This window comes from Solanum stenotomum, chromosome 1 (assembly GCF_019186545.1).
Source record: "Solanum stenotomum isolate F172 chromosome 1, ASM1918654v1, whole genome shotgun sequence".
Lineage (NCBI taxonomy): Eukaryota > Viridiplantae > Streptophyta > Magnoliopsida > Solanales > Solanaceae > Solanum > Solanum stenotomum.
In genome coordinates this window covers 54,616,317-54,632,515 of record NC_064282.1, presented here as the reverse complement: position 1 = coordinate 54,632,515, position 16,199 = coordinate 54,616,317, and the positions used below count along the sequence as shown (strand labels likewise).

The window sequence follows — 16,199 nt, the reverse complement described above, 5'->3', positions numbered from 1 at the left end:
CCATCAATCTAGTGATTTTGGTTTCGTGACCTCCCTCTCGGGCAAGCCAAAACCACATGGGTGTCTTTGTATTTGCAACAGCAAACCCTTTAGATTAAACCACAACCACTAGGTGAAATCACCATTAAAATACATCTAACATATCTGCAAGCAAGACCTAACAAGAATATCAACTCATATTTGCTAAATCACATCCTAAGAATGGGGTTTTTCGCCACACATCAAGAAATAACAAATTACACCTAAAATGATAATGAAATCAAATGGGTATAAGAAATTAAACCTTGATTTAAGCAAAAGAAGAAGAATGGGTAAGACCCACTTCCAACTTCGGGAAGACGAACTCCTTCTTTCTTCAAGTCTTCCAAAACCCTCTCCAAACTTGAGAGAAAAATACCAGAAAGATAATATTCTAAATTAAAAATTACAATAATGTTCAGATCCCTAAAAATAATAACTAAGGCTAGTATTTATGGTTTTCAGATTTAGTGTTGCGGTGGACTGATCGACGAGGTTAGTGGGAATCGCAGATCGATTCGGTGATTCGCCCATCATCTGGTTCATTGCCTTCTGTGCGTGCCTACAACATCTCTGCGTCTTGGACCATTGGGCGATATTGTACTGCTTCACGGAACTGTTCGGTGACGCGCCGACTGCTCTTTTTCATCACCAATTTAATCCTCTTCTTTCAGGGCTCCGCGTACTGGAACAAAGGGTGAAGTACGTCCCTTCAACGATTCACCAAGTGTGCTTGGCGATGCTCAGGCTTCAGTTTCTTCGCTTTTTTCAGCCTTTTTGTTCCTTTTTGCTCCTAAGTGTCTATGCTTCCACTCAAACTTCAAATACCTAAAACTTAAGAGTTTTTTTTTATCAGATATTTGGATAAAAGAAGCATTTGAGGACACTAATTCTATTAAAATATGGCCCTAAATGAGTCCAATTTGTGGACTCATCAATAATCAAGATGAATATGCTTTGATCATTGATAGATGATCGGATTTCGAGATAAAAACTGTGCACTAAGATTATCACAAAGAACTATGGGAGGTGCAGTAAAATGAGCATGTAGTTCACTGATAAGTTGTTGTACCCAGATTAATTCAGTAGTTGCCAAAGCTAAAGCACGATACTCATCTTCAGTGCTTAAGCGGGCTACTGCCTTTTGTTTGCGAGAAGACCAACTAATCAAGTTACCTCTATAAAATAGTGCAAAACCATGTTGGGAGTGACTATCATCAAGGTCAAAGATCCAACCAGCATCCAAAAAGGCTACTAGACTAGAATCAGACATAGGTCGTAGGAAGAGGCCATTATGGAGGGATCTTTTCAAATATCAAAGTATGCGTTTCACAGCTGACCAATGAGAAATGCTGGGTGATTGCATAAATTGGCATACTCGATTGATTGCGTAGGATATTTTTGGCCTAGTGATAGTTATAGCATATTAAAGGGCACCAATAACACTACGATATAAATGAGCATCATACAGAGGATCACCAAAAAGAATAAGTCGAGATCCAGGTTCAGTCGGACTAGAAATTGGCTTAGCATCAACCATGTTAGTGCGATGAAGTAAGTCGCGAATGTACTTGCCTTGAGATAAAATAATCCTATCTGAAGTTGGAGTTACCTCAACACCAAGAAAATAATTTAATGAACCAAGATCCTTGAGAGAGAACTGTTGATCAAGAGAGTGAATAAATGTAGTGATAAAATTACTATCACTGCTAGTTATAATAAGGTCATCCACATAAACAAGAACATATGTTATGTGCTTAGAAGCTTGCTGCACAAAAAGAGAGGAGTCGGATAAACAAGAGAGGAAACCAATGGCGCGGAGAAAAACCTTTAACTTATTGAACCAAGCACGTGGTTCTTGCGAGGCCATAAAAGGCCTTGTTCAATTTGCATACAAAATGTGGCCGATAAGGATCAACGAATCCTTTTGGTTGCTCTATAAATACTTGTTCAGAGAGATCACCATTTAAGAAGGCATTGTTAATGTCAAGTTGCCGAATGGGCCACTTATTTGTCACAACTAGAGACAGGATAAGCTGAATAGTTGTGGGCTTAACAACGGGACTAAATGTATCGAGTAATCAACAACCTCCCTTTGATTGGCTCTCATTCCAGATCCATTCAGCTGCTCGAAAACCTTTGGTTTATGTGATGCCTCATCTCCATTCGGCACAAAGCAGTGGGTTGCCAAGTGATGTTTTGGCTAACCCCAAAATTGAAGTTTATGTGTTAACCCGCGTCGTGACACAACGTTAACTAAGACGCTGTTTAGGAGGCAAAACAAAACCCTTAAATGCTTTAATTTTGTTTAGAAATAATGGTGTGTTGATGTTGTAGGTTTGAGTGTGGAAAGTGTTGATAGGTGCAGGTTGGCGAGAAAATGTTCCATTCAGCGCATCGCCGATTAGGTCGGCGATCCCGATGAAGACCGTTGTTTGGCCCTTCACTTTGATCGGAGGTCCTGTGAAACTCGGCGAAGTAAGTAATAACTCGGAGCGTCACTGATTGGATAAACGGTTGCGACTAACTTCGCTGAACTGACGCGAACTGGATGGGTATTAATAGCCAAAGGTTTTAAAGTTTCGAAGTCTTCACTTTTACCCGATTTCAAACTTCGCAAATTCTCCCTTAGTAAGTATTTTCAATACTTTTGTATTCCAAGTATTTTGGTCGTCGATTTGTGCTTAGAGTTGGATTACATTGCCGCCTAACACTTCAAATATCATTTTAATCGGCAAATAAGGTTAGTTTTATGAACCCCGAGCCTAATTTTTATTCATTCTCATATGCAAATGATATTATCATATTGTCATGTGCTTGGCCTCTCTGATGAGATTAGATTGTTCAAACACCCATTTTTATTTGAGAATCTTGCCCATTTTGTCTTGATTTTTGAAATAATGTATGCTTGTGCATTGAAATGATTAAATTGTGTGTGGTTGCGCTTGCATTTTGTTTAGTTTGGCAAAACCTAGAGAAGTTTGAGTATCTCGGTGTGATGGGTGTTATAGGTCTGAGCTTAATTTAACTAGTGCATAGTTTAATTTTTTTTTCGAGGGTTGCGGGGTTGAAGTCGAGAAGATAGGTTGGAAATAAGGACGTTGGGCCGTTTGGCGAGCTGGGTCGAGCTCGCCAAACAACTCGGCGATTTGCCTAATGACCCCATCTCGCCTTTAATTTCATGCTACTCATGATATGGATTCTGTAACTTTCGGCAAGAAGTCTTTGATCGCTAAAAGCATTCGGCGACTCGTCGAAAGTCCCGTTGATCGCCTTTTGTCTGCACCCCTGAACCTTTGTTGCACTGTATCTTTCGGCGGATAAAACCTTGTTCGCCGAAAGAAGTCGGCGACTTGCCGAAAGGATTTTCCCATCGCCGACTTGTTAACATTCTTGAGCCAACTCCTATCGATGAGCTCGGCCTAGCTCGCCAAAGAAACTTGGCGATTCGCCGATCTGTTCGGCGAGTTTTTTCTGCAATTATGTCCCTATGAATTTTATTTAGTTGTTCTAACTACTTCCCAATTCTTTGCAGAAATGGCTAGATCTAAAGTAGCAAAAAGAAGTAGGCCACCCCAAGGTAAAATAAAATGGATTACAATCAACAAGGACGCAGCTGTATCCAGAAGCAAGGTTGCTAAACTTTCCACAACTGGTGGGAAAGGCAAAGGCAAAGACAAAACCCTTGAATTATCAGATGCAAGCACTGATAGTGATGACTTTTATAGAAATGACCCCAACCAATCTAAAAGCGAAGGTGTGGGTTCTGGTGAGGATGATTTGTTAATAGCACAGAGGGCTGAGCGGCGAACTAAGAAGTTGAATGATCCATTCAGGGTCAGGACTCCCCAGCCCACCACTACTACACCTCCAGTTCCAGAGCAGGCAATGGTATTAGCGCTTCCAGTACAGGGTCCTCCGCCTAAGTCAATGAATCGAAAGGCTGAGGGGCTGAGGACAATTTTGGAGGAAAAACATTTGTCCATTGACGGGGTTATAGACAGGCATCCAACGATAATGGAATGCCTGAGATATCACAAGTTCCAAATCTTCACCAAACCCCGTGGCCCTTATATTCCAAACTGGGTAGGAGAGTTCTACAGTGCATACAATGCACTAATACCCCATAAAAAGCAGCTAGCAACAGCATTCAAAGAAGTGGACTCTGTGGTTGTTAGAGGCAGGAGGGTGAAGTGTGATAGTGGGGCGATCAATGTAGTCTTGGGAATGTCCACGAATATTAGCAATCACTGCCAGCACTTGATTAGAACAAAGAAGCTGGATGAGACGAAAAAGTGGTTTGCCCCACTAATTTCAGACGGGACTCCAAAGTGGTTGGCAGAAAGAGTTCCAATTGAAATGAAAGAACTAAACATAGCCGCAAGGTTCTGGTTCGGTTTTATTAGCAGCACAATTATGCCGTCCCAGAATGAGCCGATCATTCGCCTTGCCAAGGCAGCTTGCCTGGGTTGCATCATAGAGGAAACTCGAATAAACTTAGATACAATTATTGCTTTAGAGATACTCATACGTGCAAGGCAAAGTCGAACCTCACTTCCATTCCCAATATTGATCACAGAATCATGCAAACAAGCTCGGGTACCTCGAGATGCCAAGAAGGATGTGGAATTGATGCCCACAACCTCTACTGATATCCGGAGGATCGAAGCCGATTACCTTAAGGATCAAGCAGAAAGGAAGAAGGCAGCATCAGTGGAGTTAGTAAACACAAAATCATCACCTGTAGTGGCACTTCTGTCTACTCCGGCCCCTGAGCCTTCAAGTATATCCATTCCCACTGCTACTCCTGCTGATACTCCAGGTTCTTTAGCTGTTGCACGGTCTCCCAGACCCACTGGTGTTGTTGTTGTTTCCCGGCACCCACTCACCCAAGCTTCCCTAATCCGGATGGGACAGCTGTCCCTTTCTATTGATCGTTGGGCTGCCAGTCTAGAGGCCTATGTTCTAGGCATGATCCAAATTGCCCTAGCTGATGTTGTGACACCTCTGAGCACTACCATGATGCCCTAGCGGCCAGAATAGCGGTGTGTGAGCACAACTAAGGGGCCATAGAGGATGTGACGACTTTAAGAGCTGCCATTGCTGAGGTGCAAAAAGATGTAGACCACCTAAAGTCCATCGATGTGTCCATGGTCTTTGGAACAATGGAAATTCTAGACGTGCCTAAAATGCCTCAGACCACCACTGGACATGGGGATAAAGCGGAGTAGACAACTGATCCTGAGTTAGAAGCAGAGACTGATGAATAGATGCATGAGGAGACTGAGGTAGCTGCAGATTAAGACCTGACCGAGACGAAAGAAATTATGATAGATGTTGATGTGCAGGCTTCCTTAGCACCTGTTGCTGGATCCAGTGGAGTTGGTTCTTCTGGGGTCACTCCGGGCACTGAAGCCTAGACAGATGGAGCGACCTATTAGCTAGGATCCCCTCTTTACCTCCCTCCCTGTCTGTCTTTATTTTACATTTCAGATTGTCTGTTAGTTGCATTTGAGGACAAATTGTTTTTTTTTTAATTTATGGTGGGGTGAGGCTCACCTTTTGGGTGCTATTTGTGTATATATTTGGGTTGTTCTGTTTAAATTGTGTTTACACTGCTTTCTGTGGATGTTTGATCTTGTGACTCCTTTTATTTTAAATTGCAAAATGATTTTGACCCGTCCAAAATTTTTTTCCACCTCTCGTGTGTTGAATGTGGTTGTTCTTTTGCAAAATGTAAGTCTCGGTTTCGATAAATACTGATGACTTGAATAGTGCTCTCAATCGAACGAACATGAATGCGCGGCTACGATGAGGCCAAATGAAGTTGCATAGACAATATGTGAACTATTTTCATCTCGTTATGACTAGCCTAGTATCGAATTGAGTCTTTTGTGATAATCATTGCACACTAGCGAAAGTGTGGAGTCTTGTTTGACTTACATTGTCAATACCTAGTGTGATGAGCTTACATGTGAACTATGCATGATGAATCCTAGAATTTGCCCCGTTGGTCCGGTCAACTAAGTGATGATATCTCTTGATATGATATTAGGTAACTTCTAAGAGTGAGCCATTTTGACATATACCTCTTTTGTGGCCTACCTTGTGAGTGTGTGTGAACCTCTTTTGAACACTCCTTGAGCCTTACCTTTCTTTGCAAGAAACTGGATGAAAACAATGACCTTTCTTTATCCATTACCCATAATCCTCATGAAGTTGTGGTTTGTTTGAATACCCAACTTAGGCCAAAAGCCTAAGTTGGAGGTGTGGTGAAAAAAAAAGGGAAAGTCAAGAAGTGCAAGGAAAGTCTCCTTTAACCCATGGTGTTAAGAAAAATGGAACCCCTCCATATAAAAAAAAAGAGAGAAAAAAGAAAAAGAATAAAAAAGAAAAGTTGTGGAATAAAGTTGAAATGTATAAAAGAAATGGAGTTTCCAAACAATCCATGGGAAGTGACAAATAGGATGACTTATGAGCATTAAATGTTGAAGGAAGAGGAAAGGAAGTGTTGTGAGCACCACATTTCATGAGAATGAAAGTCACTGAGCCTAAATGACCATACCTTTGCACTCAGCTCCATTACACGCCTTGAAAAGACCTTCTTGATCTTGAGTGAGCTGAAGCAAGTGTTGATTGGAAAATACGGGCAAACCTATAGGTGAAATTATGCATTGTGTTCTTCTTTGTGAGTGTAGGCGTTGCATTTGATTCCAGAACTTCAAATGATTAAACCTTTGTGTGTGAATATGGAATCATTTCTTGTGTGAGGGCATTTGAACATTTTGGTTGAGCTTGAACTTGCATTTGAAGCAAGTATTGTGAGCATGAGAGTCTTTGGTATTGGTGAGTCACAACTTGAATCTTTGAGTGCACATTTGATCTTTGCATAAGTAAATTGAGTCTTGTTGTGTGCATTCATGATTGAGTCTTGTGTAGAACTGTTCGAAATACCCTTTTTGAATGGCTGAACTTGAGTTTTCTTGAGGACCAGCAAAAGTTTAAGTTGGGGGTGTTGATGAGTCCACAAATTGGACTCATTTAGGACTATATTTTGATAAAATTAGTGTCCACAAATGCATATTTTATCTCAATATCCGATGAAAACTCTTAAGTTTCAGGTATTTGGAGTTTGAGGGAAATCATGGACACTACTTAGCAAAAAAGGAACAAAAGCAGCTGAAAGAATGAAGAAATGAAGATTTGAGAATCGCCGAACCCATTTGGCGAATCGCCAAAAGGTCTTATCCTCACCTTTTGTTCCAGTGTGCTAAGCCCTGAAAGAAAGGATCAAATCGGCGGTGAAAAAGAGCAGTTGGTGTGTCGCTGAGCAGTTCCGCGAAACAATACTATGTCGCCCAATGATCCAAAACACGACGATGCTGAAGGATAGAGCAAGACGACGATGAAACCTACCAAAGGGCGGATCGCTGACTTGATCGGCGATCTCGACAAACGACACCGAATGATCCGCTGAAGCACAGATTTTTGAAAACTATAAATACTCATTGAGAGTTGTAGCTTATCATTAGATTTTTAATATATAATTTTTAACATAGAATTTTGAGTTCTAAGTTTGGAGAGGGTTTTGAAGAACTTGAACATTCAAAGGTTTCAACTCCAAGAATTTGGCCTTAAGTCTTGTGGATTCTTCATTCTTTGCTTATTTTGAGACTTAAATCTCCATACCCATTTGAATGCTAACTCATTTTGGTATAAATTTCTATCTCTTTTACATGTCTAGCTAAAACCCCAATTCTTGGGGTGTGATTTTGTGAATATGGGTTAGATTATCTGTTGGGTCTTGCTTGTTGATGGTTTATTTTTGTGTAAATGTGATTTCGTTTAGTAGTTGTGCTGGAACTTAATGAAATTGTAGTTGCAAATATGATTTCACCTTTGTGTTTTCGGCTTGCTCGAGAGAGAGGTCGTAAAACTAAGGCTACTAAATTGATGGTCAGTGGGAGTGGGTCGACATGAGGTTCAGCTCGAGAGAGTGAACCCTAGTCCTTCTCCTACACACTCAGCTCGAGAGAGTGAGTGGGCTAAGGCGGAGGCTGTTCTTCATGCGGCAAGTGGGTGTCCGATAGGAACCCATTTGATTCGGGGTAAATTGCTCGAGAGAGAATTTACCCCAACTATAGTCTAGCCTAGTCACAAATATTCAATGGATTTATTATCAAAAGCATGTGCCCAATCGTTTAGTTTATCCTGTATTCCTATCACATCCCAAGAATCTCATTTCCTTGATTAGTACTCTTTGCATTTTTGTTGTTTTTGCTTATTTGTCACAAACCCCCATTGATAATTGACGCTTGTGTCACCCCTTAGATTTAACATGTTTACATTCAATAATGTTTTTAGCTATGACTAATTAGAACTTAATTTTATTTTTCTATTAATTCTCAAGCCCAGTCCCTTGGGACTCTACCCCAACCCTTGGTTGGGTTACTTTACTATTGTACGATCGTAGACACTTGCATTGAAAGTTGTGTCTTAATTACGGAAACATCAGTTACCAGTCTAACAATAAGACAACACTTCATACTTTGAAATCAAGTTATTCTAGAGGAAACCCTTGACAACATGTCAACAACAATGATCTGCCTCAAGTATGACAGCGGGGAAACCATTGTATTGTTAAGTACCAAAAAATCACTTGCAAACAAAAATATTAATGATTGATCCACCGCTATACTAAGCCCTCTAGTAACCGCGAGAATTGAAAATGGAATTGTAAGGGATGGAAACTTCTTGAATCTCTAGTAGCAGGGTTTTAGGTGAACAAATTCAGCTTAGACCATTCATTTATATATGTTAAAAAGTCCACTAAATAAGTACAAACGATAGAGTTCACAATTGAATAGGCTGTGGTAGAATTTTGAATTCAAAGTCATAAAGTTCAAATCCTGAATCCATCTGTGGGCAAAAGAAGGATGCCAATCACGCATTCTTGCAAGTGTTGATCCCATTGACATAGACGCAAATATATGATAGGCCTTGAACCCTGAAACTATACTAGGTGTGTTTGAATTTTTGAGGTTGTTCAATGAAAGTTCACATAAATCAAAACAGTTGAGAATCCAAAGCATTTAATTTCCCCTATTATTGTTCTCCCAACCTAAGGAAGAAACTAATTAGCAAATCAGAGAGTTTGTGAAAATTTAATGAGGCTTGTTGTGTTGTGTATATAGACAAGTACATTGAACAAAATGAGTTGTAAATCATTGAAACGAAACTGTGTTGAAAAGAGAGGTCTCATATATATAATTCAAAAAGGAAAACAGAGTTGTGGTAAGTCTACAACTACGTCTAATACGTTCAGTACAAGCTAAACTACATCACCAATATAATTCAAACGAAACTGTCTCCGTCTCTGTAAGGTCCCTCATTGCCAGCTCTCCATTTTCAAGTTCCACACACTGATGCTCCGAGTCAAATTTATAGACTTTTAATTGACTATATTTGCGACGCTTTCTTTCATGACAAGTAGAATGCCTTGAATTCTTCATATACATTAAACGATCCATGAAACAATATATCATTTCAATACTTGATTTTAGGATGAGTCTCTTAGGATGACAACTCCATAGCAAAGCATCCACAAGTAGTGTTGGGTACTTGTCAGACGATTCTATACATACAACTAAATCGTTCACTTTGGGTGTTGCAACTTTATGGTGCAGTACCAAATCTTTCATGTTTATCTCACTGCATTCCTCAAAACTAAGGGAAACTAGAGACCAAGAGCTCGACTTTGATAGAAATTTCCTCAACTCACCAAACCATTCAGCATTCAAAATTTTCAAGCTATCAAGATATATTTCTGATTTCTTCAATTGGCGAGACCTTTTTGCAATCTTAAGCTCAGGAATTTGATCTCCATCGTACTCAAGTGATACCAAATTTGGAGCATTAATCTCACGTAATCCCTTACAATTTGAAATTGCGAAGAACTTTAGGGATTGACTCCCGCAAATTTTGAACCTTTCCAACTTTGTAGAAACGTTATCTAATGTCAAACTCTCAAGGAATTGAGATGTAGAAATAAGGCGCTGGAGAAATACTTCAGATATCCTCATATCTGTTAGCTGTAAAGATTTTAGTTTTCGACACTCAACAATATCCAATACAGGGGATTCTTCTCGAAAACACCCAATATAAGACAAGTGTTGTAGAGTGGGTGTCTGGATTGTAACACCCTGGTTCCTGCAGCAACTAATAGAGACTGACTTGATATTTTGAAGATTTCGCAGCTCAATCTTTGTCAATAAACGACAATGCTCAATGATGAGATCATCAATCAAGGGACAACAATTGAGCAGATCTCGAAGCATGTTGTCGTCTAATTCAACCTCAGTTAGAGAAAGCTTTCTCAAAGAATGACAGCTTGCCACTTGAGTTGTAGTAGTAGAATATGAATGATCCATGAGATTACATCCCGACAGAACCAATTCTCTTAAAGATTTTGGTGCCAAGAAAGTGAAAATAGGGAAGGGGTATGAAGGGAGAGAAACCTCACAGGACAAATCTTTTACACCATTTTGAAGAGCAATGTCGAGCCACTTATCCATCTGAGGGAAAGCAAAAGGATGAGCAAAAATTGTAACTGAAAGATGAAATTTTTCAATAGGGACTTTTGTTTGCCTATATCTCTCCATAACTTGATCCACAATTTTCCTATCATGAATATTGTAGCCATGTTTTGAAGACAATAAGGTGAATTCCAAGTTGGGATGAGTTAACCAAGCTTGTAGCCATGTTTTGGAGACAAGGCTCAACTTGGCTGCTTCTTGAAAACTAAGATAAGAGAGTATTTTGTGAATAACGCATTCAGACAATACGTCCATGCTAGTCATGACTGCAATCTGATACAGTGTCTATGGAATTCTATTGTATTAATAGAATGCAAATTGTGTAAGTCAACCAATAAGGAGAACTATAAGTTAAACCCTTTCCTAGACAAAGTTAGTTAAGCTCTTCCCGATTTTTCTTATTTTCGTTCTTTTTAGTTAAGTATCTTATAATTAAGAAAATTGTGGCTTCCAAAATTAGTTCTTTTGGTATTATGCTTTGAGAAAGTTTATTAATAGTAACTTTAACTCTCTTTTTTTAATTGAATCTTGACCCAATCAGGCCGATTTTATATGTAAACTATTAAAATTGTTCAAAAACAAAAAAATTCTAACCAGCCGAAAAGTGGCTGGTTAATAAATTAACTAAATTAAACAAAAAACAAGTAACAGAAACAAGCAGCGCAAAAATAAATAGGAAACAAATTTCTTCTAGAAGGGTCCAAGAAACAAATAGTAACTTAAACTTGTTTTTTAGGTAAAACTGTTTTCTTCTTTTTCATCTAAAGCAAAAAATATTATATTGATTTATGTACTTGGTTTACTGTTAGGGTATGTGCTATTAATAATGTGTTTAGACATAGTATTTTAATAATTTTCAAGATTAAATATCTAAGTGGGAGATTGTTAGGGTATATACTATTAACCATGCATTTAGATATAGTACATTATAACAATTGTGATGGTTAAAAGTCTAAGTGGGAGATTGTTGGGATATATACTATTAACTATATCTTAAGATATAATATTTATTATAGAATAAATATTTATTCAGTTTTAATAGATCATATATTCGTTTATGGTGTCTATTTACTTATATAGTAGATGATTTAGTGTGTAGAGTTTTAGCTTATACACAGAGGATTAAATCATCGACTCTTATAAGTATAAAGTTTTTTGTTCACAATCTAGGATGTAAATTGGACATGTCATCGGTACGATTGTAGCACATGATTATATGTAATTTATCTTGATTATGGGAATGATATAGTTCCAACTTCTTGTGCTAGTGCATTTTGTATGTATTGAACGGGACCGAGTAGAGGTAGTTTTTTAGACTGACTGACAAAAACATATTCTCTAAACTATTAAATGTACTTATATTCTTAATCCTGATATAACTATTATGATCTGTATATATTAATTATTGTTTTGATTTATTAAAAGGTGAGATTTCAAGATGGGTCAATATGCCTGGTAGATTGGATGATAATAATATATACTGATGAAATAATAAGCTAGTTAATGGAATTCATGTCTCATTATAGAGATTGATTGATATTCCTTTTTGAGAAACTTATAAGTTTTCATCGTGTCAAACCTTGCAAGTGGATTTATGAATCCGACACATGAAATAAGTTAAGTAGTGCTCTAAAGGAAATTAATCATTGAATTAAATTCGTCAGTAATTTAATTTATTGATTAGTATCTGTAATCTTAACATGGGGAATTACACAAGTGTTTAATGAAAATTTCAAAATATAAATAGAGGAGTGCAATTACGAATTTCTAGTGGAATGATTTGTAATTTATTATGGAAAGAATAAATTCAAATTAATTATTTTAATTATTTCCATAATAGGAAGTCTCAGTAATTAATTATGTGGTCTCTACAATGCCCATATCTAACTAAAATTCAGAATCCTATTTCTAAAGAAAAAAAAAGGAGTCAGGCGTGTGTTTCTTGTTTTTTCAAGAAAACTGGGTTTTCTTCTCCTTTTTGGATTGGGAAGAAATCTCTACAAATAGAGATTCTCCTAATCTAGAAAAGATTGAAGGTTCCTATTCATATTTGCCCACAGAAGTATTGAGAGAGTTCGGATGTGAACTTTGGATCACTGTTGAAGGCCATAGTTGTTGTCTATCTTGTGGATATATTCGCTTGAAGGTCTGTTTAACTTGGAGATTCGTTTGAAGGTATCTCTGCTCACGCTTCAAGATATATTTATCGAATTAAATTTCAACAAATTTATGTGCTCTAGCATAAACGGTATTGGTTATCTATTATTCATGTAAGCAAAATGATCATGATATGCTTCCGCTGTGCATATAGTTTTCTAACATTTACATGTTTTCATGTCACTTAATTTATAGTTATTTCGTTTATACAATTAGCCTGATATATAGTCTTTAACTATGCCTTTTTTCACTAAAGTTGTGCTTTCGTTTTCATAAAATTAACATGTCTGAATCTGCAGAATGCACATCTAAATATTTAGATGTGCTAGATGTGTATCAAGATTTAGACCTTTATCAAGATTTAGACTTTTAAATCTGAATGCGCATTTGAATATTTAAGATGTTGTATTAAAATCTAAACACTAAATAGTTAAAATTGTCTATTTTTTTCAACATTTTAATGTATAAAATTAGTCTATGTTTAAGGAATAATAAATATAAATACAAATAAAATACTAAATTGAAATCAAAATAAAAGGAAAGACAAAGAAAATAAAAATAATAAATAAAATCAATAAAAAAAGATGAGAAAAAATAATGTATGAAGGTAAAAAAAGTGAAGAAAAAAAAGGTTTATATACTAGATAAATGAAGTTTATAAAAAAAAATATATATTCAGTTAGATTAAATATACAAGATAAAGAAAATAAGAAGATTTTAAAAATAAATTTTTAATAAATATTTAAAAAAGGTTTAAAAAACATATACACAAAAAAACCTCTAGAATTTGAAAAATTCTTTAGTAATTTAATTTAGCTAATTTAGTTTGATAAATAATAAATGAATATGTGAAAGAATCCCAAAGAACATCAAGAAACAATACATGGAGTCGAGCTAACTGCATAAGCAGAGAGAAACTTTCCTAAAAAGCCTAATAGTAATTAACTGCATTGGAAACGATGAATCATCTAATACTTCTTTCATTTTAAATAATTAGTTTTAAATTTATATTTTTGACTTTTAATTTTCTTTAAAATTATTTAGGGGTATATATGATTCTTCTAATAAAGTTCAAGGTATATTTTAAACTTTTACATACATAAATTATTTTTTGACTTCTTTGATTATAATTATTTGAGTTTCTTATTCTCCTTAGTGTAAAGAAAAAAATTAAAACTATTTTTTTTTGTCTATATTATAATTCAATTTTTGTATTTGAAGAAAAAAATTTGGTCAGCTATAATAAGTTTACAAGAATATTAGTGAAACATATATAATTTTGACCAACAAAATAATAAATCTAAATTAGTCATTGAAATAAAAAAAAAAAAATGTTTGAGGAGAATTAAATATACTCATATGGTATTATATATATATATATATATATATATAATAAAAAAGTAAACTAAAATTAATTTTTTTCATTTCCGTTAGAGGAAAAGGGTATATGTGAGTCATTTGTATATAAGTAGGGGTATATATGAGCCAATTTCATAACGAGGGGTATATCAGCTCTAAATGACAAAGTTGAGGGGTATATCAAACTCTTTTCCCTTGAATTTTTAAGGTGTTTCACATCCTTTAAGAAAAGTAGATTAAGACATAAATTGAACATAGTTTTTCATTTTTACCCTTATTAATTATTGTCAAATTTATTGAAGTCGTCACATTGAAAATTCAAATGAAGGGTAAAATTGGAAGAATATTTTAAAAATAATCTTGAATATTGAACAATTAAGTTAATTTGAAAAATAAAAATGTCTCAATAATTCAATTAATATGGAATGGAGGAAGTAATTAATATGTAGTTACTTTAATCATAAATTTGATAATAATTAATAAGGATAAAAATGAAAAGTTATATCTAATTTATATCTTAATGTTCTTTTCTTAAAATGTATAAAATACCTTAATAATTTAATTAATTTGAAATAGAGAGAGTAATATTTAACAGCATTGAAAAGGATGATTCACACTCTCAAAGGAAACACTTTATAAAGGCAGCAAAACTGATTCTATTTTCCTCAAGGACGCTTCTCAGTGAACAGGTAATTTTTCTTGCTTTTTGGTTTCTTTTTTCATCCTTTTTCTTTTCTCTTAAAGTAAAATTTGCATCAAATAAAAAAGGAAAAGTTAGTAAATTAGTCACAATTCCTAATATAATTATTAAAAATATTTACACTTTAAAATAATTTTTTAAAAATGTCAATATTGTAGAAAATAAATTGTATCTTAATATAATTAATTTTCTTTCCTTTTATTTTTCAAATCAGTTCCACATTGGACCATTTTTTACCCTACTATCCGATATAAAAAAAACTTCATTACGCACTTACCCCTCTTCTAGGTTTTACCCCAATCACTCCTTTCTCTATCTTCCTTTTTTCACCATTGTTATCTCCTTTCCTTGTTCAAGAAAATCAACTCTGCGAATTTCCTACATTTTGTTCAAGAAATACACAATTAATTAAAAAGATTTTTCACCCATTGATAAAGGTAAATTCGTATTCAACAAGTATTTTGTGAGTGATTTTGTTTTCATATTCATCAAGTATCTTGTATTTCAGATTTTCCGTCTTTTAAATTGTATTGTTTGATTTTCTTGTGAGTTTGTTTTCATATTCAGTAGGTATTATATGAGATTTCCTTCTTTTATGTATTTCAGATATTTCGTCTTTTAAACACTATTGTTCGTTTTTTTGTGATTTTGTTTTCATATTTGAGATTTAGTAGATTGTAGTAATATATATTGACATTCATACATCATATATTATTTGATTTTTTTTTATACATTCATATTTAATAATTTCGAATTTTGCTTATAGGATTACTAATACACAAGTGAATATAAATTTGAATTCTGGTTTGGTGAACAAAAAATCGAAATAAAGGAACATAACAGGAGGAGGAGGAGGAGGAGGAGGAGGAGGAGGAGGGGGAGGGGGTGGGGGGGAAGTAAGTTAGGCAACCCTACCCGCCTCAACCGATCTTAGCTCGGACATGCCAACAGCCAGTACTTATTCTTTTCCCTTGGACAACTAATAAAAACCAATGTGGCCCCTTCTCAAATAGACTGCATTTAGGACTCTATTAAGTGAAGTCAACCGGTCATCATGGAAAAACTACCTCTCTTTCAATTGGCGTCTAACCATCTTCTTCTCACTAGGACTGGGTTGGTCTTTCTGATCAATCAGAAAATGAACTGGTGTGAAGATCTTAAATGCAAGAGTGATTTTGCCTTCGTGGAAAAGAGCCTCTTCGTTGCAAGCGAATATTATCCAACCTGCCGTCAGATGGGGAGGAGGCGGAGGAGGAGGAAGATTCATACCAGAATTGTATTTATATTAATTTTTGTTTGTTAATTATTTTTTTGTTACTCAATATTTGTATTTTTATTAAGTACCCAACCCTTGTGAATGCTTTGTTATG

General features: G+C 35.7%; 2 protein-coding genes across 2 annotated transcripts in view; one reads left to right on the top strand and one right to left on the bottom strand.

Moving 5' to 3' along the window:
* LOC125853815 (mitochondrial thiamine diphosphate carrier 2-like) overlaps positions 1 to 16,199 on the top strand; it is a 216,221-nt gene that overhangs the window by 159,426 nt on the left and 40,596 nt on the right. The gene's annotated exons all lie outside the window — the stretch shown is intronic.
* Positions 9,360 to 10,877, bottom strand: LOC125854361 (FBD-associated F-box protein At3g52670-like). The gene has a single exon (XM_049533888.1). It carries the CDS (start codon positions 10,875 to 10,877, stop codon positions 9,360 to 9,362), a length of 1,518 nt encoding a protein of 505 aa, XP_049389845.1.

Coding starts and splice junctions, on each gene's coding strand:
- LOC125854361 (XM_049533888.1), bottom strand. CDS start 10,877: ATGACTAGCATGGACGTATTGTCTGAATGCGTTATTCACAAAATACTC.